The 22,634-nt window shown below is 39.7% G+C and overlaps 1 protein-coding gene across 2 annotated transcripts in view; it reads right to left on the bottom strand.

The window, feature by feature from the left end:
* Positions 1 to 16,857, bottom strand: part of KLHL15 (kelch like family member 15) — a 35,391-nt gene extending 18,534 nt beyond the window's left edge. Inside the window, exons 1-2 of one of the 2 annotated variants that reach the window (XM_053202176.1) lie at positions 16,438 to 16,857; positions 3,313 to 4,024 (exon numbers count right to left, since the gene is read on the bottom strand). In XM_053202176.1, coding sequence (XP_053058151.1) covers positions 3,313 to 4,017 — 705 coding nt within the window. In that variant the 5' untranslated portion in view covers positions 4,018 to 4,024; positions 16,438 to 16,857. The remainder of the gene's footprint in view (positions 1 to 3,312; positions 4,025 to 16,437) is intronic. The other variant, XM_027054636.2, reaches the window with a different exon arrangement.
* Positions 16,858 to 22,634: the final 5,777 nt, after the last annotated feature.

Raw genomic sequence — 22,634 nt, forward strand, 5'->3', positions numbered from 1 at the left:
AAGCAATGCATAAATAATGACTGGATTCTAGGGCATTTTGAGAAAAGGGAAGATTTGAATATGGACTAGCTATTAGATGATATTAAGGTCTTATTGTTAATTTACCTAGATGGAATGGCAATGAACTTGGGTAGGATAAAGTCCTTATTCATACAAGAGGCATGTAAGTTTTTGGGGATAAGGCATTATGATGTTTGCAACTTATTTTTGAAGGTTCAGCAAAGAAAAAATCTAGACAAATATGGTAAAATGTTAACAGTTCTTGAATCTAGATGACAGCTAGACATCCATTATACTATTCTTCCAACTTTTTCTGTTTGAACATCCTCATCATAAGGAGAAATTCTAGATGAAAACAGAGACATAACAATCAAATATGCTGTATGAACCTTGATTAAATCCTTAAAAAGTAGCTAAAAAAGACATTTGGGGGAGAAGTGAGAAAACCAGAAAACGAAGTGGATATTACATGACATTAAGGAATGATTGTTAACTTCAATAATGGTATGTATTATGATTATGTAGGAGAATTTCCTTACTCTTGGGAGATCAGCTGCTTGCTCCAGTAGTTAGGGATGAAGTGTCATAGTACCTACAACTTTCTTTGAAATGGTTTCACATACCTAAAGCCAATGTGGCAAGATGATAAAAATATTGACCTACAGGATGTTTATGGGTGATCATTTCACTATTCTTTCGGCCCTTTTTATTTTTTAGAGAGAGAGAGGGAGCTAGTGGAGGAGAGAGGCAGAGGGAGAGACACAGAGAGACAGGCGGAGACAAAGGGAGGGGTGGGGGGATTTTAAGCAGGCTCCACACTCAGTTCAGGGCTGGATCCCATAACCCTGGGATCATGACTTGAGCCAAAATCAAGAATCAGACGCTCAAATGATGAAGTCACCCAGGTGCCCCTCAGACTTTTTTTTTATGTTTAGAAAGTCTCATAATAAGTGTTTAAAAATTTAAAGCTAAAAATAAGAAGTGCGTATCAATATTCCACTTTTCTAAATTTCGGCAAATAGGATAAAACCACAAATCAAAACTGCCTACGCTTTTCCCCATGTAGATTCTCATACTAAAAAAGGACCAGCGCAGATATAACACGTCTTTATTTCTGTGCCCTTTCTGGCACCATGCATATATAATGGATATTAAAATGGCTTTGTGTGAGACCTGCAGCATACTATGGAAAAATAGATGGGCCCTATTTTCAAGGGAGCTCAAAATAGTATGGTATAAAATAGTTCAAATTCTTATTTCCCAACCCAATTTTCCATTTTAGTTTGGTTTATGAAGTTTTATTTCTAGAGATAAGCTCTCAAAAATTTCCCTAACTTAAAAAAAAAAATTGCCTAACTTAGTGGTTCTCAAAATCTAGATAGCCATACAGGCCTACTGAAATAAACATAACACTGTATGTTAACTCTACTGGAATTAAAATAAAATAGAAAGCCACAGATTCCTTTGATAAACATTAACTCTCATATCGCAAAGGTAAGAATCACGGACACCTACCTTCTAATTATCTCACCAGTATTATTAAAATAAAAGTGAAAGGCTTACACTATATAACAAAGAACTGAAAGATTTCTTTGTGGCCAGGGCTTTATGAAGTTTTCCTAAGAAATTAACTCAAGTAGGAAGCCCTAACATTTTTATTCTGATGAGATGCTCCATACCTGGCCAATGGTTAATAACCACCTCTTATACTACATAAGCAAACAAAATCCATCAGAAGGTACAAGTAATGTTTCATATAATTTACAAAACTACCTGACGGTATTAACTTTCATTTCAGCCAATCACTATTGACCATCTTGAGCTGGTGATTAGAATATAAAAAGGCTCTGCTCTAGCACTTAAAAATCACTTACTGCTAAAAATTATCCATCATATTGCACCACAAGAGGAAGATTTTATTTTCTTGTTCACCAGTACTTCCATCTGGACTGAAGTTGGGAGGGTTTTTGTTTCTTTTAGTAGTGGGAAAGCATTTGCATTTAATGTATAAAGACAAAACAGGATTCCCCAGGGAAAGAGAGCAATAAAAACAATAGTAAGGAAAAAAAAATCGAATCAGACACAAATGATTTATATAGTTGATGTTGGGACTGGTTATTACCCAACAAAAAGTGATTAAGAAATGTATTCTTAGCTTCAATTATTTCTGTTAGATCAGTACATTTTGAGAATAAAGATAAAATCCCATAAAATTGAATTCTCTATTAAAAGTGTAAGTTAATGACATTTCACAACATTTCGGGGTGGGGGGGGGGCGGGGAAACATGCCAGGCTGCTGAGTGTTATTTGAAGGCGCAAATTTGTTTATTTTTCAAATGGTGCAAACAACCCTCCTTTGCAAATATTATGTTTTTATTGTCAGGCCTGGTAACTAAATCTGAGTAACTATTTAACATGAAGGGTGTCGACCAAAGCTTTAAGTGCGCTTTCTAGAAAGAAGATGCAAGAGGGTAAACAGACCCCCAGAGGTAACCATGTGATTAGAAACCAATTAAGTTCAGCAATTACTGAAACCGCTTTCTCTCCTTTCCGCAAGAAAGGATCACAAGTGAGACTCTGACATAAAAATGAAATATGCTTACATGCAAAAAGGGCAAGGCTGTTTTGAAGAAAGACTATTTTTAAGAGAGAACTGTTACATGGTAAAATGTGCACAGGGATGTTTGATGAATGTAGATAGATGACTGATGGCCTATTTAGTTAGAAATGCCAAAACAATGGTTTTAGACATAAACATGTTTTCATGGTTAAATTTAGTTAGTATTCACAGTGAAATGGGAAAAACAGAACTACTGAAGAGCAGGGAAGAAAATCAACTAGGTATGGGTAGGGAAGAATCACCACTAGGGCCTACTGGTTTTCAAGAGCTATTTTATGTTTACTCACTACGTTTTAGAGGAATACCAAAGTGCATTAATGCGCGTCATTCAGAACTACAAAACTCCTCTCAACTCTAATTTCAGCATGTATCACTTAAATTAATTTTTAAAAACAGAGCTAGCCTGATGCAGTTCAGATGTAATTACTTTGTGAAAAGAAAGAAGAGCTAAAGCAAACCTGAAATATTTTGCATTACGTAATTATGCTTCAACTTAAACTACTCTACTACCTACCTGGTTCATCTTTCACCCACAATATGTGTTTTTAAAAACCTAAATGCACAAGCTACAACAAATCAGACTCCTTACACATAAACTATTCTTATAAACTATTCATTCTCTTTTTAGCTCCTGACCAAGCCTGGGAATGTCACCTATATGAGTCCTATCTATTGCTTTCAAATGCACTAACCTTCTCAAAAACACTGGATGGGGTCATCAAACAAAACCTGATGTTCTGTATGATGGTATCGGTATGTCTCCAGCGTCTTCTATCATGCCGCAGCCAAGACTGCACAGCCTCGTACAGCTCTATCTCTGGGAACCTGCTCAGATGATCATTATCCAAATAAGACATGAGCTTCTCAAAGCTAAGATAAGACAGGAAGTCAGGCCTGGACATGAGTGGCACAAAGTTGTCTAGCAGAAAGGCGTCCAACTTCTCCCTGACTCCCTCGATGTTAACACCAAAATCATCTAAGAGTCTCATAATTTCTGCACAATTTTCTAAGCAGATTTTGGCTAACAGAAAAGAGCAGCAGAACTTCACCACTTCTATAAGTTGAACATACATGGCAGCCTGAAGGATCTCATGAACAGTATTCATACTCAGTTCTATAGTTCCATAGTACATAAATTGAAGCACGTGGCTGAAACCAGTAGCAGTTAAACCTTTTAAATGAATTTTGTCCTGATCTCGCTCCCTCATGTCTGCAGTAAACATAATTCTGAAGTAATCACTCTGGGTGGCCAAGAGTGCTTTATGGGCCTGGAACTGATGATCTTCAATAACCAGAGTGACATCAAGAAGCAATCCCTCCTCATACAGTGCTCTGAACCCAGCAGAGACACTGGTGTCATGGATGGAGGAACAGAATCCTTCCACGTCCCCTGCCATGAATCACCTGGAAGAAAGGTAATCAAAGAAAACTGTGTTAATCATTTCCATGCATTCTGAAGACATTATTAACTTAAGAGCTTAAACAATTTTTCATAATCATCTCAATTCCACTGCCTAAATCACAAATGTACAAGCCCTTTGGGAGAAGACAACCTAAAGGTTTGCAGGATAATGTTTTGGCTTCCCTACCTGGGGAAAAATATATCTAAATGATCACATATCTATCAAACAATGGTAAATTGTTAACTTACAAACAATATATGCCTATCCCACTGATTTTACACTGTTCACCAAATATATTTCAATATGTTCCCAGATTTTCAACACAAAAAGAATTTCTCAGCCAAACGCTAAATTATGAGAAAAAACAACAAGAAAGAAACCAAACCAAAAAGTACCACAGTTGACCTTGAACACTCTTAGAAACTTACCCAAAGGAAATAATGAGATAAATACGCCAAATTGTACACACACAAGATTTTCTTTCTAGCCTTACTTACAATAAAAAAAAACTGGAAAGTATTCAAAAGCCCAATAAGAGATTATTAATATGGTGCATGCAGTTCTATAATGGATAGCTTTAACAACTAAAAATGATGGCAGCAATACCTACTCTGACAAAGGATATTTATTAGGTACTGTTATGTGAAAAAACAAAAAAGCACACAACTACAGTTTACTTGGTGCATTTTTCAAAATTAAATACACACATGTATGTTTAGATGAGAAAAAATCTGGAGGAATATATACCAAAACGATGTCCCTGGGTAATGGGATTTCAAGAAATGTTGAAGTTTACCTTTTCTTTTTTACTTACCTCATTAACCTTATCCTAAAAAAACAATGATCACACATTGCTTATATATTTAAAATATAAATATATAATTTTTAAAGGGAATTAAACCACATTTTTGCATATCCGAGAAATGAAGCCGAGATGGTGGACTGATAATTAGATCTCCGAAGCAGAATCAACTAATTCAGTCTATTAGACTGTTTATGAAGCAAAGCAATTTTCTCCTTTTCACACAAGCACCCTCCCTCATACCCTGCCCGCCAGCCATCTATCCTCTCCTCTCAACCTCACACAGCTTGGGGCCTCCTCCGTCCCCGAATTCCCTCCCTACCCTTTCCACTGTGCCCTGTGGAATCTTGCTTCAGTGAAAACAAACTCCCCTACAGCCTCCTGCTGGTCACAAAGTTTTTCCCGCAGTCTGATTTAAATATGAAAACATACTCCTCTATAGCTTATAAACCTACTTTCTAAGGCTCCTTTTTAGCTTTCTACTGTCCTTTTTCTAAAACACGGCCTTTTGCTCAGATAAAAATTCATCTTCTATTGCTTCTTGTCACTTGTCACATACACACATCCAGATCGATCACTCTCTCGTGCACGTTTGCCAACAACTTTGGCACCTGGCTAAGACTCATGTTCTCCACCTCTTCGATGTTCACATAAGACCACTCATCCAAAACCTGAAGAGTCAAATTTCCCTGACCACCTCAACTGCTTCGGCCTCCCTCTTTACTCCATTTTAAAATCTTATTCCTGTACCTGCTAGATGTCAACACAATCCATAACTGGTCCCCATCTAAAATCTTAACTGTCAACTCTTCACTCTGCTTAATCTTCGCCTCCCTTTTCACTTGGTCTATCGTTTCCAAACTTTACCTGTATCCTTCTCCAGCTTAGATCTTCTGGTGTTGGACACAATCTCCCAAGTTCTTTCCTTTCCAATCTCCCCACTCTATTACCAAAACCTCCTCCTTTACTTGCTAAAAGAGTACTTCTGTGTGCCAGGCATTATGTTAGGCATGGGGAATGTGCCTTTCAGGAATCCCCTCTGCATCCTGGATTTGGAAGAAGCCTCTGATACTGAGAGTGAAAGGCATCTTCTGTGGACATGCTAACAGCTCTACTTATCCAATCTTGTGAGCAGACTATCACCGTATTTTTGTTTCATCAATGTTATCTGTGACACCCCATATTTAACTTCTTGATGTATTAACCCATTGATTCAGTAGTTACCCCCGTCTGAAGTCATCTTAAAAAAAAAAACAACACCTTTGTTAATCAGCAAGACAAAAGTCTGAAAGAATAATATGCCAAAATGTTAAAAATGGTTATCTCGGGATGGCAGAGTATCAAGAAGTTCTAATTTTTTCCCTTTTGCTGACCTGTGTTTTCTAATCTATCTGCAGCAAAAGTATATGATTGTTTTGAAAATTCATTTTTAAAAATATTAAGAAAAACTAATTGCCAAGTCCAATGGTTATAGACTAGTCCCTATTTTGCAGAATCCTTCCGCAACATGACTTACTCCCTTGGCTCAGTTTCATGAAATTACTTCCCTGATTCTCTTCCTATTCCTGGGCTGTTTATTTCTCAATCTCGTCCCTGGCCTCATTTTTCTTGAGCTTTTCCTTAAACACTGGTGTTCCCCAGAATTCTGTTCTCGGACCTTTTCTCTTTTCATCTTAACACCGTATCTCCTTCAATGATCTCATCTAAACCCATGGTTTCTTCTAACACCTACCTTTACCAAAACCTTGACTATCTCTGTACAAATAGTGAATGGATGCTAAACATTTCTTCTTGTGTCCCACTGGGATCTCAAAAACATCATGTCTAAAAGTAATCATAATATGACCTTCTCCCAACCAGTTCTTTCTTCCATATTCCTCATCTTACCAAGAGGCAGTCTAGGTGACTCACTCAATTTGTCCCTAACTTACCTGCAAGTCTTACTGATTAAATTATATATATATACAATCACTTACCTAAGACAGCAAAGTATGCACACAGTGAAATTACTATCAAGTTTTTTATTAGTACTCCATTGTTCCAAAAGCTATATTTTCACTTTGAAGGCAGAACACAAGAGGTTTGTCTATCATGTGGAAAACAGATATAAAATAATTTAGATACTACAAGTAATTCTTGGCAAAACAACTTTACTAACACATTCAAGATTAAAGTAAGATATGAGGGTTTTTTTCCTGAATTATTTTTAAAGGTAAAATTAATGAGCTTAGAATCTTCCAAGTGATATGAGGCATACGTACACAAATGCGCACTGGGAACAAAAGGAACATCACACGGCGTGGTATCTGAATAATCAAACATTATGGTTAATAGCGGACTACCCACATCACACTAATGACCAGTTTTCAAAATAACTGGAACTTAAAAATACAATAAATTAGACGAGATGAAATGTCTGATATTTCATTATCTTTCTCAGGATCATTATGGACACCAATTATCACTGTGGCTTGTCAAGATACTGGTCACATTTAATGGAGATTTAGTAATAGAAGACTCGACCTCAGGGTTTGTATATGTGACAGTAGACTGCTTTGTGTTTTATTCATCTGTTATTTTGACAATGCCTAGAATACCATATATTTCACTTCCTGTCAAAGTAACACTCTCTATTCAACAGTTATCACTATCTGATAAGGTCTCCAACAACTATTATTCACCTTTCTGGAAAAGGTTTCATCTGAAGGAAATTTTTAAAAGGAGATACTATGCTGCAATAAACATAGAGGGGCATGTATCTTTTTGAATTCATGTTTTCATCTTTGAGTAAATACCAAGAAGTGGAATAACTGGGTCATATGGTAATTCTATTTTTAATTATTTGAGGAACCTCCATACTGCTTTCCACAGTGACTGTACTAATCTGTAGTAACCAAGATATGGAAGCAACCCAAGTGTCCACTGATCGATAAGTGGATAAAGAACACGTGTATGTGTATGTACATACATACACATACTATAGAGTATTACTCAGCCATTAAAAAAAGAATGAGATCTTGCCATCTGCAACAACATGGGACGGGCCTAGAGGGTATACTGCTAAGTGAAATAAGTCAAAGACAAATACCATATGATTTCACGCATATGTAGAACTTAAAAAACAAATGAACAAGGAAAGAAAGACAAAAAACAGACTCTTAATACAGAGAACAAACTGGTGATTGCCAGAAGGGAAGGTGGCGGGGGGGAATGGGTGAAAATAAAGAGAATTAAGAGTACACTTCTCCTGATGAGCACTGAGAAATGCATAAAATTGTTGAATCATTATACTGTACACATGAAACTAACATAAGACTGTTAATTATACTTGAATTTTAAAAAGTACAATTAAAAAAGTTTTTTAACATTTATTATTGAGAGACAGAGAGAGACAGAGCGTGAGCGGGGGGCGGGGGGGGGGGCAGAGGGAGACACAGAATCTGAAGCAGGTTCCAGGCTCCAAGCTATCAGCACAGAGCCTGACGCAGGGCTCGAACTCACAAACCCTGGGATCATGACCTGAGCCGAAGTTGGATGCTTAACCGACTGAGCCACCCAGGCGCCCCTAAAAAGTACAGTTTTTTAAAATAAAAATAAAAGGAGAAACTATGATTTCTCAAAAAAAAAAAAAGCAATCTAGGTTCCAGATACTTACTATGGTAGAAACATCATAGGGCAAAGAAGAAAAAAAAAAAAGGAGAATGATTGGTAAACTGTGAGTCAAAAGACCCTAAAAAATATAAGGACAGCACCCATACTCCTCTGGGATGCAGCACACCAAGGGGGACTCCAAGCAGGCAGGCTTCACTCCGTGATCCTGTTCAGTCACATACGGTCAGACTGGGGTGGGAAATATGAATCAAGAGGAACACTCTCTTGTCAAGAATTTAGAAAAAGGAAAAAGAGAGAGACGTGCACTGACTGTGTATGACTGGAACTGGAACATGTCAAAGAGCAGCTGTAGGCACCAACTTCTGCCTGCCATGTGGGCCGAATATCAGAGAAAGCCAGTGAACTGAGAAAGAAGGATAAAGCCAAGACAAGAGGACAGGGAGTGCTCCCTAACACCTTCATTTTTCCAGTTCCTAGGCTCAGCTCTATTCCTGCCCTTGGGTTCTAAGAGAAATCCTTCCATGCTTGGAACAAATTCCTATTTTACTACTATAGGTGTGTTTTCCCTTCACATAAAACCATGGTCCCTAACTAATATGGTTTTAGAACAGAAACTGCTATACTTTAAGTTACTCAAACCTTCTTGGTCTTATCTCTGCATCTGTAAAATTGAGAACATTCACCATGATGACCTCAAAATTTTTAGTCAGAAAATTTCTCATTTATTCTCCTACTTTTTATAAGACTTTACAGAGGTATAATGCACTTACGTAGGTGTGCAGGCTAAATAACCTGTAGCTATTTTTCAAGCCTTAGCAATGCATTTGTGAAGTTTACTTGATCTAAATTGATTTCTAAAACTAATTTGTGATAGCTGGGACTTATCAGTAACTTCTTTTCTACATGAAAAAGTTTGGTGCATCTATCAATAAGACTAATAACTAATAGCTTTAGAGCAACAGCAGTATTTTGTATTTTTATAAAGAGAAAACAATAAAATACTCTGTGATTAACTGACCAACATTTAATCTCTAAATGGAAATAGTTGAGTTAAAAGCACAGGTGTGGACTCATATGCCTGTTTTGAATCCTGGTTCTAACTTCTTCCTAGCTTTGAGACCTTGGGGCAAGATATTGAGCCTCTCTGTGCTCTAATGTCCTCACTTGTAAAAAGCAGGCACCAGTATCAACAGAACCTTCCTCACAGGTTGCTGTGAGGACTGCATGAGTTAATACACGTACAGACTTAGTTAATACATGTAAAGACAGTATATGGCCCTGAAGGACACCATAATGTTAGGGCTCATTATTAGGCCCCTTCAGTTGGTGCTAGTGGAACCAAGAGAGTCAAACGGCCACTTTAAAAGTCCAGTTGCCTCAGGGAGCCTAGGTGGCTCACTCAGTAGAGCATGCGACTGGATCTCTGGGTTGTGAGTTCAAGTCCCACAGAGCACGTAGAGATCACAAACAAACAAACAAACAAGTCCAGCTGTCTCTAGAGAACCCTTCTCCCTAGCAACAGCACTTCCTTAGAACCCCAACCTGTCTTATCAGTGAAGTCTCTTAGGAGCCAGGCCAACCCTAATTTGATAAAGAAACTAAGGTCTATGGGTGAAATTTTTCAAGGTCATACAACTAGTTAGAAATAGGGTTAAAACTAGAATTTAATTTACAAAAAAAAATGTGTTTTGTTAGAAAGAGCAAAACTTTTGAAATTAGAGTGCTTTCTAGTACTCACCACCTGCATGACCTGGCGAAATGTAGTTAACTTCCTGACCTCAGTTTCCATTCATACATTAGGAATTATCATCACCACCACCTTATTATTGAATTGGGGTAGTGATTAAATAAAGTCACTTCAATGCCTAGCCCAGAGCAAGGCATCCACCAGAGGTCAATCAATGATGGCTTCCATTGTTCAGCTCTTGCCTAATGCTCCTTTACCATCCAAAAAAAAAAAAAAAAAAAAAACCATAGGAACTTGGTACCTCTCAAAATCACCTCTACAGACCCCACATCTCCCTAAAGTTTATTAAAATGAAAATTCCTAAGAGATCAGATCTCTTACTGGTAGTCAAAACACTGGACTTCATTTTACAATGGCATTATTTTCTACTTTTTCTCAACACACAAGTATAATTTTCTAGCTTTTATGGGCTTTTCAAGTTTTTCTGCCCTAACCAGGGTAGCTACTCTCTATATCTGTGCTGTTCAATATATAAGCCACTAGCCATGGGACTATAGAGCACTTGAAATGTGCTCTCAGTATAAAATGAATGCCAGAATTTTGAAGATTTAGTACAAGAAAACCCTGTAAATTATCTCTTTACACAATTTTTTGTACTAATCACGTTGAAATAATACTTTAGATATAATGGGTTAAATAAAATATACTAAAAGTAACTTCACCTGTTTTTTACTTTTAAAAAAAAACTGTGGCTGTAAAAAATTTTAAATTACATGTGTCTTGTGTTATATTCTATTGGGCAGCACAGAGCTACAACATCCATGTTTAAGGCATCAAACAACCAAACTTACAAAGGAACATGTGAAACAAAACCAACTTGTTCACAATCCATACCCTGGAAGCTACAAAGAAAAGAAAAAAAAGTGAGGCTTAAGATAAAAACACAAAACACCCATGTAAGCAAATAAAAAAAATAATACCTACAAAGAGGAAATTATAAGGATACAAAAAAACCCCACAAAATCTTATGCATAAGAATTTTCTTTAAAATTATAGCAATTCATGGAATAAAAAGTTTTAAGAATGAATCTCTGTAAAACTAAACTCAAATAAGGACTATAAATCAATGAAGTCTGGCAAAAAAAATCCATTAAGGGGCTTTGAGAAGAGGTATTTACTGACTTACAAGATGTTCCATGCACAGAAACTCTGTATCCTCACTTTTCAAAACAGATCATCAGATTAAAGGAAATCATGGTTTATAAACTCACGTGTGTGTGTGTGTGTGTGTATATATATATATATATATATATTCTACACTTGGCCTTCAGAATTTCAAATGGTAGGTTTTTTTTTTTTTTCAAAAGGGGAACCAACTTAAAACTAAATGACAAGACATAATTACTTCACTAGGAAAAAAATACTGAAGAGTTTGTCTTGTTTCATAAACTTGGCACTGATTAAAGAGAAACCTTCGTATTTTCTACACCTAAGAATGATTAGTATAGTGATTTTCAAAGTACAGTCCAGGGATAAATGAGGTCCTAGTCCCCTAAAAGAAATCCACCAAGTCAAAACTATTTTCAGAGTCATAATTTTAAAAGTTGTTTGTCTTTTCCAGAACTTTCATTCTCTGTTTTTCAGAGGCTACACGTGTGATATGGTAACAGACTGAATGCAGAAGCCGATAGGAAGCCCACTGTCTTTCATTAAGTCAGACATTAATCAGATCTGCAAAATGATGCCACTCTTCTCACCAAGTTTAGTATGGTTTTGGAAGACAGTTAATTTTCATTAAAAAAATGTTATTCAGATTAACCTGTAATGGGTTTTTTAAATAAACTGTATGTACAAATATTTTTTTTAATTTCCCTGTTTTAATTTCTATTTTGGTAAATATAAATAGATACAACCCACATTAACAGAAGCTCTTAAGGGTCCTCCAAATATTTAAGAGAATAATGAGGTCCTGAGACCAAAAGGTTTGAGTGCTCCTGATGGTGTAAGAGATCGATGACAACACACACATGCACAAAACATATTCTTCCTACCTCTGCCCTGGAAGACTATTACTGCTATTTATATCACAGAAATTTTTAACAGTTCAAAATCTCTAGTGACCAGTAAAGAAAGAAGTCTGATGGGGGTAAAATTGGACAGGAAATTAAACGCAAAGAAATTAAATGCTTCCTTTTCAGTTAGAAGGCTGCCATTCCAATCTCAAGGCAAAATTTTAGGCAATTAAATAGAAGGTATTTCAAAATCAACCTCCATGTTTATGCCTTAAGCAATAATTTACTGCTTTCACGTTCCTCCCAAAGCTCCTTGAAAATTCATACAAAATCTTAAGTCATTCAGAACAAAAGCTAGATTCTCAAAGCTTGATACACTTGTTTTCAACGAAAAATTTAAATTATTTCATACTACCTTCTTCCTCAAACTGGTAGCTTACCAAAGCTGATGCCTAATGCAGAAAATCCCATACTCGCACACTGAAAAGAAAATGCAAGGCTTACTACAGACAAAAATAGAATCATGGAGTTTCTCACAATTTCTGTTAACTTATAAAAAAGAAATTTTAAGTTCAGCAATCTCAAAGTGGTTAACTTCTCAATCTAAAAGGCAAGAAAAATGTAAAAACATCCTATATTAGCAGTCATTTTATTCTTGGATACACTATTCAAATTGAGAGACAACTCAGTTTAATATGGGAGGCAAGGCAACATAACTTTAATTTACTTAATACTGGAAATTCTTTCTTATCTATCTAAATGTTCTTACAACTCAGTACCAAACTGCAAATGACCATTTAACTGAGCTTTTAGGAAGGCTCTGGGTCCTCCAGCCAGGTTGGCACCTATTATCCAAATTACTTCACTCTTCAGGTATGTCTAGCATTTAATCATTCTATACCACAAGAAAACTTATAAGAAAAAAAAAAAACCCACTCCTGCTTCAATGCTATTTTTTTCATCAGAAGATTTTCATTTAATGCTCTGCCTATTTCTCACTACAAGCAGTAGTAGTCCAAGAGTGATGTCATGGAAAACAGCTTCCCTAGCCTTTAGAGATTGGATCCAGTGAGAATTCTAGGAAAAGCCTCTACTGGGGAATAAAACTCCAAATCTTCTAAGTTATATCCTAACAAGAAAACATCAATATTATAGCGTTAACATTTTAGTTCTCTACAAGAATTATACAAACAAACTAAATCTTTTGGAAGGGATCTTGATGTCCTGATACAGATTTCCTGCAAATCTTTAAATGATGTAGAATCATTAACTAAATTCAATGATTTTATCAGAGACAAAGAATAAATTTTCTGTCTGTTCTTATTTGCTTCAATGATTCAGCCAGATGAGCTTTAAAGGCCTTATATTAAAAACAGAGTATCTGAGGACATACCTCCCCTTTTCTAATTTCTTCCAAAGTTAAAATTTCTAGTTCTGAAAAGGCCTTCCACTTTTGTACCAGCGGCAATACAACATATACCCACAGCAAAAATGAACCACAAGAGCCCCTCCAATGATTCTTAAAATAGCAATAATAGTATTATCTCCTATTATTCTCCCCCTTGTACCCCTTGCCCCAGATACACTGGCCTCTTTTGCTATTTCCTGAAAACCAGCCATACACCCATCCTAAGACTTCTACACTTGCTGTTCCCTCTACCTGGATCACTGTATCTCCAGATATATAGGGCTCCCTTCAGGCCTTTACTCCAGTGTCATCTCAGTGAGGCCTTCCCCAAACCCCATCTTTAAAATTAAAGACAAACAAAAAAAACAAAACCCACTGTCAGAAATCCTCACTTTACTTTTCTGCTTAATTTTTCTCTATAGTATATTAAAATTGAGATAGAGCCTCTCTTCCTTGTTTAGTTTACTGTTTGGGTTGTTTTTCTTTTTTCTGGTTTTGCTTTGACTGTTGTATCCCTCACAACCTAGAAATAACAGCGCTTGGCACATAATAAGTGCTTAATAAATATTTGTTGGATGAACAGATAAATTTATCCGTTCATTTACCACATAACGATCCATGTTCTGTAACCACCCCTAATTTAAAAATGAGAAAAATCAAAGCTCACAGAGGTTAAGAAACCTGCCCGAGGCCCTGATCCTTAAGCGGTGGAGTTGGGGTCCGTCCCACTTCAGAGCCTCTATGTTTAATCAGTATCCTACAAGGCTTCACCAGTGACTCTTAATTTCTTTTCAATAAAAAACCCCACACAAACTACTGCATGCCAGTTCAGAGAAAATATACGCTAATAAATTAATCCAACCTCTCAAACTAAATATTAATTCTCCTTACAGTTAACGTTATTTACTCTTAAAATATTTACAAAGTGAAGGGCGAGCTGACAGCAGACCAGCTAATTTTTGGGACGCAAGTGAAATGAAAATTTGGGCCCCCTTATCCAAAAGCTGGAAAAAAGTGTCGTTAAAGGTACTAAAATAAAAAGTTTTCTCCTTTCTTCTGAGGTATCTCTCGACTTATTGGTGTTTTTTTATTTGCTGTTTAACGCGTTCTAAGTAAAGAAAAATTAAAAATTTAAATTAGCATGAGTTTCATCATTCACCTTTACATTGTACAATGCCAGTTTTATGTGCAGATTATTACACCAACTTTGGGGCCCTTCTGAACACCCATGAAGGCCAAGCCAGCCCTGGTTCCAAGATTTTTGCCCCAGATAACCCAAATCAAGGCAGAGAGAAGGTCAAACCTTGAAATTCCCAATAAAGCAATGATTTACCAAAATTTTTTCTTTAGGACAAACGATAAGTCCGATGTATAAAAGCCTAGCACATTACAAGAGGCTCTACCATCTAATTTAATCCTACCCACTTATATTACTCAATCTTTTTACAAAACACAAAAGCATACTCTAAAAAACAACCGGGATTAGATTATAAAATAAAAAGTCTCAGAAAACCATTTGTTGGCTAAAAATAACAATATACTAAGAAAAATGCTTCTCTTTCACTTTTTGTGGACCATTTTTAAGCCAAAACATACTACATGGTACATTTTTGATGTACCGAGTAAGAATTATTCCATACTGATCTGTTTTTACACATATGTATTATAAAATCTGACAAATAAGTCCAAACCACAAATATTTACTATTCTATTATTTCTCCCAAGTTAAATCAGCAATAGAGCGCAAATTAATACCCTTTACCACTGAAAAACTGGTTTTAAGCACCTACTAAGTGTTGTGATGACTTAAAAAGAAAATTAAATTACACAAATACTAGTACATTGCCAAAAAGTTGAAAATTTCTACACATTTCTAGATCTGTTAAGAATTACAGAAATCTGAATGCATTTGTGAGCTCTTCAAAAATAATTTTCAAATTAGTAGAGATATCCAGGCATCCTGTTCCCTAGATATGAAAAACAGCATTAAAATTAAAGAATATGCCTTAAAAGCATTTTCTAAGTTACAATTTAATCAGATCAACAAAAATAAATGTAAATTCGGAAAACACAGAAGACTAAACACAAAGTGTTAAATAAATATTCCGAGTAAGAAAACGGGCATAAGCGGCCTAGAAAAATGAAAAGCAAAGCACTACAGTAACGTTAAATTTGAATTAAAGAATACCGTTATTTAAATAAGCAGTTAGCATTTCGTAGGAAGAAGGCCAAGCAACGTGACTATTATATATCTGGTCGATTCACAGCACTGCTTTGCTATTCCGTACTTATTGCTTACTCTTATAATACAGAAAAAAAAAAAAAAGAGGCAGCAACAGTTAGCCACTACAACGTTAACCACTCTGGCAAGGGTTACTTAAAAAATTGTTTTGCATTTTTACAACACTTTACAGCTATAGGTTATTTTCATATATATGACCTCATATAGTCCTCACTACCCTGTGATGTGGCTATTACCGACTAGATTTCATAGATAAGAAACTGAGGATCGGTAAGCGATTTTCTCAGCGTCACCCAGTCGAACCCAGACCTTCTGATTCCACGTTTTATGCCTCGCATTTCGCATACTTCTATTCCAGGCATAAACAGAATTTTTAAAGGGAAGGAACGGGTTAGGGAGAAAATAATCATGGTACCTGCAGCTGTGTGCTGCAAAAAATGGCTGAATTATGCTTCTTCCTTCTCCCCCCCCTCCCTGAAAAAAATTAGATTTCAAACAATTTAAGTAAACTCAAAGACAAATTAGTTCCCGGCGTCTACCAAATGTTTGACTCCGGTCTGTGCAGAAAAGGCTACCAAATCGGTGCCGAGCGCGGGGACGCGGACGAAGCCCGGGCTCCTGCAGGCCGGAGGGCCAGGGGCGGCTACGCACCTCGGGGGTCTGTCCAGCCTCTAGTGGACGGCAGTCTGCATCAGGAAGAAGCGGGCCGGCGGGCCAGGCGGTGGGCGGTCGGGCCCCGGGATGGCACTCGGCAGGCTCCTCGAACCTCTACAAGGGGCCGCTCCCGGGCCGGGCCGGGGCGCTCCGGCGGGGGGCGAGTCTGCGCGCCTGCGGCCCCCTCGGAACCAGTCCTGGGAAAGAAGACAGCGCTGAGTCGCGAATCGAGACAGTCGGGCTCGGCACAAGGCGCAAGGCGGCGCGGCGTCGGGGCCGGGCCCGGCCTTGCCAACGCCAGGGGCCTCGCGGCGCCCGGCGGGGCTCGGCTGGAGGGCCGACTCGGGGCCACGGGCGGGGAAAGGGGCTGGGGGGCCGCGGGCAGCGGCAGAAGCACGGTGGTAGCGGCGTCGACGACGGCGTCTCCGGGCTTCTGCCCCGAAGCGCGCCGAGCCTCAGGATCACCCACGCCGGGGGTGGAGGAAGGCGGGAAAGGGGCGGGCAAGGGGCGGAGCGTGCGGGGCCACGAGCCAGGGGCCGCTCCGGGCCGCGCGCCCCCTGCGGGCCGCGGGAGCCGCCCGGGGCCGGCCCAGGGAGGCGGGGCCCGCCGGCAGGGGGCTCCATGCGCCGTCGTCGCAACGCGGAAGCCTGCCACGCGGGTAGGGAGGTCGAAGGGTGGGAAGGCAACAGTTGGAAAGCAGGCCTCGGAGGCGCCCTCGTCCCCCATCGGCGCCTCGAGGGGGCCCGCGCGCGCGGGCCACGGCCCGGAGGGTGTTTACCTTCCCCCTGGTCGAGCGCCAATGCCGCCATCTTTCAGCCAGCGCGCGTCACTTCCGGCGCCGGGGGAGCGGGAGCGGGTGTGGGAGCGGGGTGGGGGCAGGGCTGTCCCACGCCCGCGGGGCCCCACGTTCAAGCCGGCCACGCCGGCGGGCCCCACCGAGAGAATAAGGTGGCCGGGCGCTGCACTGCGGCCTCGGCTCGACGCGGTTTCCCTCGTGGCGTCGCCGTCGGGGCTGGGAACGCCGGGTGGTGCTTATCCCCTCGCAGCGGTCTCGCTTAGTCTGCATGAGCGGTGGTCTCCAGCTACTGCGGGTGCGCCCACCCTCGACAAAGTTGAGGGTTGGGGCGCCCGGAAAATGTCTTTTTGCATCTTGAATACCACGGTGGGGGTGGGGGCGTCTGCGACGACGTGGAGGAAGCCTTGCCCTACCTACCTGTTTTATAAAATTGACTACTTCTGCGCCAAATGACATCATTTTTGTAAAGCAACTTGCAGGGGATTATTGCGTCATAGTTCCATTTGGCTTATTGCACAGCAATTACTCTTTCGGGAATGCATTTCCCAGAGGTGGGAAAATTCATAGAAAACGGCATGTCTGCCCCACAGAAATGTCGGATCTAAAAACGCTGTTCTATTTGCGTCAAAATAAGATGGCAAGAACGAACATTCAGAGAGCAGTGATTTTTGGGGTGGTTGTTCTTTTAAATAAATCAGCTGTAGAATTTGAGCTAATGTTTTTTAAATATATCGCCTTACTTGATTTAAGAATGTAGAACCATACTAAAGCCTGTTTTGTAAATTTATTATTGTGAAACCTCTTTGTGAGAAAAATGTAAATGACAGAAATACACAGCTGGAGGCCAGTGGTTCTACAACTAACCTTAAATTAAGTCATCCAGTGCCCATTTCTAATCTAAAACTGAGGATCTCCTACCCTAACCCCCCTCCACCCCCCGCCGCCATTTTCTCTCTACACCAATATCCCCATGAATTTACAGTGAGGTGTGTGGCTAAAAGCGATCATTATCTCTTTCTAGCAAACTTGAACATGTCATGTTTCCCAAGAGGCCAAGATAGCACACGGTGTACTTTTTTGCTGAAGTAGACTAGTTCGTGGGAAAAAATAGAGAATCACCTGAATCCTAAGGAAATAGGGAAATAAGCTTACTTTTTCTGATTTAAACTATAAAACAAGCTTTAAAAAACTGTAAGCCATAAAATATACTTTAAAATGACATACATTCAACTTTGAACATTTGCGTTTTCATACATTATTCTTGAACGTTTAAAATGGGTGAATTTTGATTCTTGTGTATTAGCCAACAAACATACATTTTGAAGTATACATAGTGTAGCACTGACCTGTACAGAGAAAGACTTACGTTCTTGATTCAAGCAGGAATTGAAATGTGTCTGTGTTGTGTGTAGCTGGTATATATACCTACAGTGAGTAATGTCATGAACCACTGTGATTACACCCCTTATGGCATGACGTGGCCTCATATATGACATTCCGTTATATCCAAAACGTCTTTTTTAAAAATACTGTTTCTGTGTGCTGTGTCTTTTCACCAATCTTTATATTTACTATGTAGAGTCCATTCCTCGAAAAAAAAAAAAAAAGTTATATGTGATCTATGATACCTCCCTCACTTTCATTTAAGAAAAAAAAAGGGTATAGATGGGTGTAGTGCTGTAAGGAGCATTCTGCTTCTCTGACACCAAGCAAAGTAAAACCACATCATTTATACTAACTCCTCTAGGTAATTCCTGTATTCAATTACTTTTCCCACCAATTACTGGAAAGTAATGGGAGCTCCCAAATACCTTGAGGGCATCTTTTCACACTGGTAGAGTCCCACTGGGAAAAGGGAGGCTGTCTTTTCCTAGCCCTCTAACATAAGTATTACAGGATACTCCTCAAATCTGCTACCTTGCAGTCTGAAATGTCCCGAGGCATGTTAGAGACTTCGGTCTAAGAATGGTGGTAGAGTTGGAAGGAAGTTCCAAGGAAGGGGGTTGTGAGGATTTAGGATACGCTATAACCTTTCCTTGCCCGCTTTTTTTTGTTTGTTTGTTTGTTTTTTGTTTTGTTTGTTTTTGGCTTTTCAGAAGCCTAGCATCTGTGATAAGGTAGTCACTTTTCATGTAACTAGCTCCCACTTTAATCTCTGGGAATCAAAGAGTTGTATTTTCAATGAACTCTAATAAAGTTACATATGCATTCCCTTTCCTCTTGAAAACTGTTTGGACAGGCGCTTTATAGCTGTTGATGGTTTTTAAGGCATCTTGTTGGGGTCCAGTCCATTTCAGTCCCTCAGGATGCACCAGCATCCTCCCAAATCAGTACCAACTTCCGCTGGTACACACCAAGACCTCTACACTGACACATTCCAACAGGTTGGTAGCTGTTGTCCTAAATATTTTTTTTTCTGGTCCCTATTGCAGACAGAACCTTCAAAATGCAATCTGAGCAGTGCCTGGGTGATTCGGTCGGAAAAGCATGCTACTCTTGATCTTGGGGTTGTGGGTTCGAGCCTCATATTGGGTATAGAGATTACTACAATAATAATATTTTTCTAAAGTTTATTTCTTTTGAGAAAGAGAGCGTGCACATGCAAGCCAGGGAGGGGCAGAGAGAGAGAATCCCAAGCCCAACTCCGGGCTCGATCTCACAATCTGAGAGATCGCAACCTGAGCCAAAATCAAGAGTCAGACGCTTAACTGACTGAGCCACCCAGGTGCTCCTAAGCTTTTTTTTTTTTTAATGCAATCTGAGAGTCCCCAAATTTTCCAGCCTTTCAACTTTGTTGTTTTTACAACCCAGTAGAATAACTTGAGACTTTATGTTGCATGACTGACAGGAAATCCGTGTCTTCGTGAATGTTGGAGGCTTCCTGGCTAATGCCAACATACCTTGGTTGTTGCTGGTCACCTGTTGCTTGGAATAGCTCCTCATAGCTTCTGTCCTATTATCTATCTCTAGCTTTCTGGTCTGTCATCACATCTCCACGTTTCTCCAGCTCTGTGTACTTCCTGCCTCACAAACTTGACTCTCCCTCCAATTCTCTAGCAAAGCAAAAACCTAAAGCCATCACAAGGAAACTTCAGTCGCTTTAAACAGGACATGACTTCTAGAGATCCCTAAACAGGGATGTCTTCTCTCGCCATCTGTAAGTCAGAATTGTAATCATTAGGTGGGAACCCTCTCCTAAGCATATCAAAGGGTTTGTCCTGGGGCGCCTGGGTAGCTCAGTTGGTCCGACTTCAGCTAAGGTCATGATCTCACGGCATGTGGTTTCGAGCCCCATGTCTGGCTCTGTGCTGACAGCTCGGAGCCTGGAGCCTGCTTCGGATTCTGTGTCTCCCTCTCTCTCTGCCCCTCCCCTGCTCATGCTCTGTCTCTCTGTCAAAAATAAATAAACATTAAAAAAAAAAAAAAAAAAAGAGGAGCCCCTGGATGGCTCATTTGGCTAAGTGTCTGACTTCAGTTCAGGTCATGATCTCACGGTCCATGGGTTCGAGCCCCACATTGGGTTTTGTGCTGACAGCTCAGAGCCTGAAGCCTGCTTTGGGTTCCGTGTCTCCCTCTCTCTCTGCCCCTCTCCTGCTCGCGCTCTGTGTCTCAAAAATAAATAAGCATTTGAAAAAAGTGTAAATTGTTTATAATCAACTTTAAAAAAAGAAAAAAAAGGGCTTGTCCCATCTCCTCTCTTCCCCAATCTCATGAGTCCTTAAATCCACGCCTTGGGCTCAGCTAGGAGAGTACCAGGTCCCTAAACGTCCAAAAGGAATGTGGGCACACACACAAAAAACCCTCAAAAGGGCACTTCCCCCATGAGACAGTGTATCTGAAATATAGTAAAACCGGGGTGCCTGGGTGGTCCAATTGATTAAGCATCTGACTTTGGCCTAGGTCATGATCTTGCGTTCCCGAGTTCCAGTCCCGCATCAGGCTCTGTGCTGACAGCTCAGATCCTGGAGCCTGCTTCGGATTCTGTGTCTCCCTCTCTCTCTCTGCCCCTCCTTTGCTCATACTCTGTCTCTCTCTCTCAAAAATAAACATTAAAAAATTTTAGAAAAAAAAGAAATATAGTAAAACCTTGGTTTGTGAGCATAATCCTTCTGGGAAACATGCTTATAATCCAAAGCACTTGTGTATCAAAGTGAATTTCAAGAACCATTGGCTCAGTTGTGATTATGTGACGTTTGGCATCACGTACTACTCATATTGCAAGACATCACTCCTTGTAAGTAACTTGTTTTGCGAGTGTTCCACAGGATGAGCAAACATTTCTCTTTTTTAATAGCTTTTATTTATTTAAAAAAAATTTAATATGTATTTATTTTTGAGAGAGAGAGAGAAAGACAGAGCGTGAGTGGGGGAGGGGCAGAGAGCGAGGGAGACACAGAATCCGAAACAGGCTCCAGGCTCTGAGCTGTCAGCACAGAGCCCCACGCGGGGCTCGAACTCAGGAGCGGTGAGATCATGACCTGAGCTGAAGTCGGACGCTCAACCGACTGAGCCACCCAGGCGCTCCCACAAGCAAACATTTCTAATAAATTTTAACTTGATAAACGAGCGATGTCTTGCAATACAAGTAGTACATGATGCCAAATGTCACAAGATCACCACTGAGCCAATGGTTCTCTCTCTCTCTCTCCCTCCCTCTCTCTCTCTCTCTCTCTCTCTCTCTCACTGCGGGATTGTGGATGATCATCTCCTGTGCTCGGATGCGGTGTTTGGTGTTTGGCCACGGTGTCTGGCAGAAATCAGTAATTTTTCAGAACGTTGGAAGGTGCCCACAACTGGCACTAGTGTGTTTTCTGTCACTTCAAAGCACTGATGGACAGTCCTTTGCTTTTCCAGACAAGAGTAAGCCTAAGAATGCTTTGCTTCATTCTAGGTCAGGCTGCTTGCAGAGAGGGACCCTTTCCTCTGCTGCCTTATCGCCAGTTGCATTAAATACAGTCTATGACAAGTTAATTCACATTGTAATGTAGTCAACATCTGTTAGTGACAGTGAAAGTCATCCTACACAATAACTCTCCTCTCTCTTGTTGCCCTCACACCAGCCACAAAAGTTTTCAAAGATAAGTGCAGGTTAGTTTGTTTTTCTTTATATTTTGTGTTTTCTTGGGGCGCCTGGGTAACTCAGTTGGTTAAGCATCCGACTTCGACTCAGGTCATGATCTCACAGTTTGTGAGTTCAACCCCTGCTTCAGGCTCTGTGCTGATAGCTCAGAGCCTGGAGCCTGCTTCAGATTCTGTGTCTCCCTTGCTCTCTGCCCCTCCCCTGCTCGCAGTTTGTGTGTCTCTCTCTAAAAAATAAGTAAACATTAAAAAATTCTTTATTTTGCAATTTCTTTATTATTTTGTATTGTATTACAGGATTGTAATCATTTTAAATGA

This window comes from Acinonyx jubatus, chromosome X (assembly GCF_027475565.1).
Source record: "Acinonyx jubatus isolate Ajub_Pintada_27869175 chromosome X, VMU_Ajub_asm_v1.0, whole genome shotgun sequence".
In the NCBI taxonomy this organism is placed as follows: Eukaryota; Metazoa; Chordata; class Mammalia; order Carnivora; family Felidae; genus Acinonyx; species Acinonyx jubatus.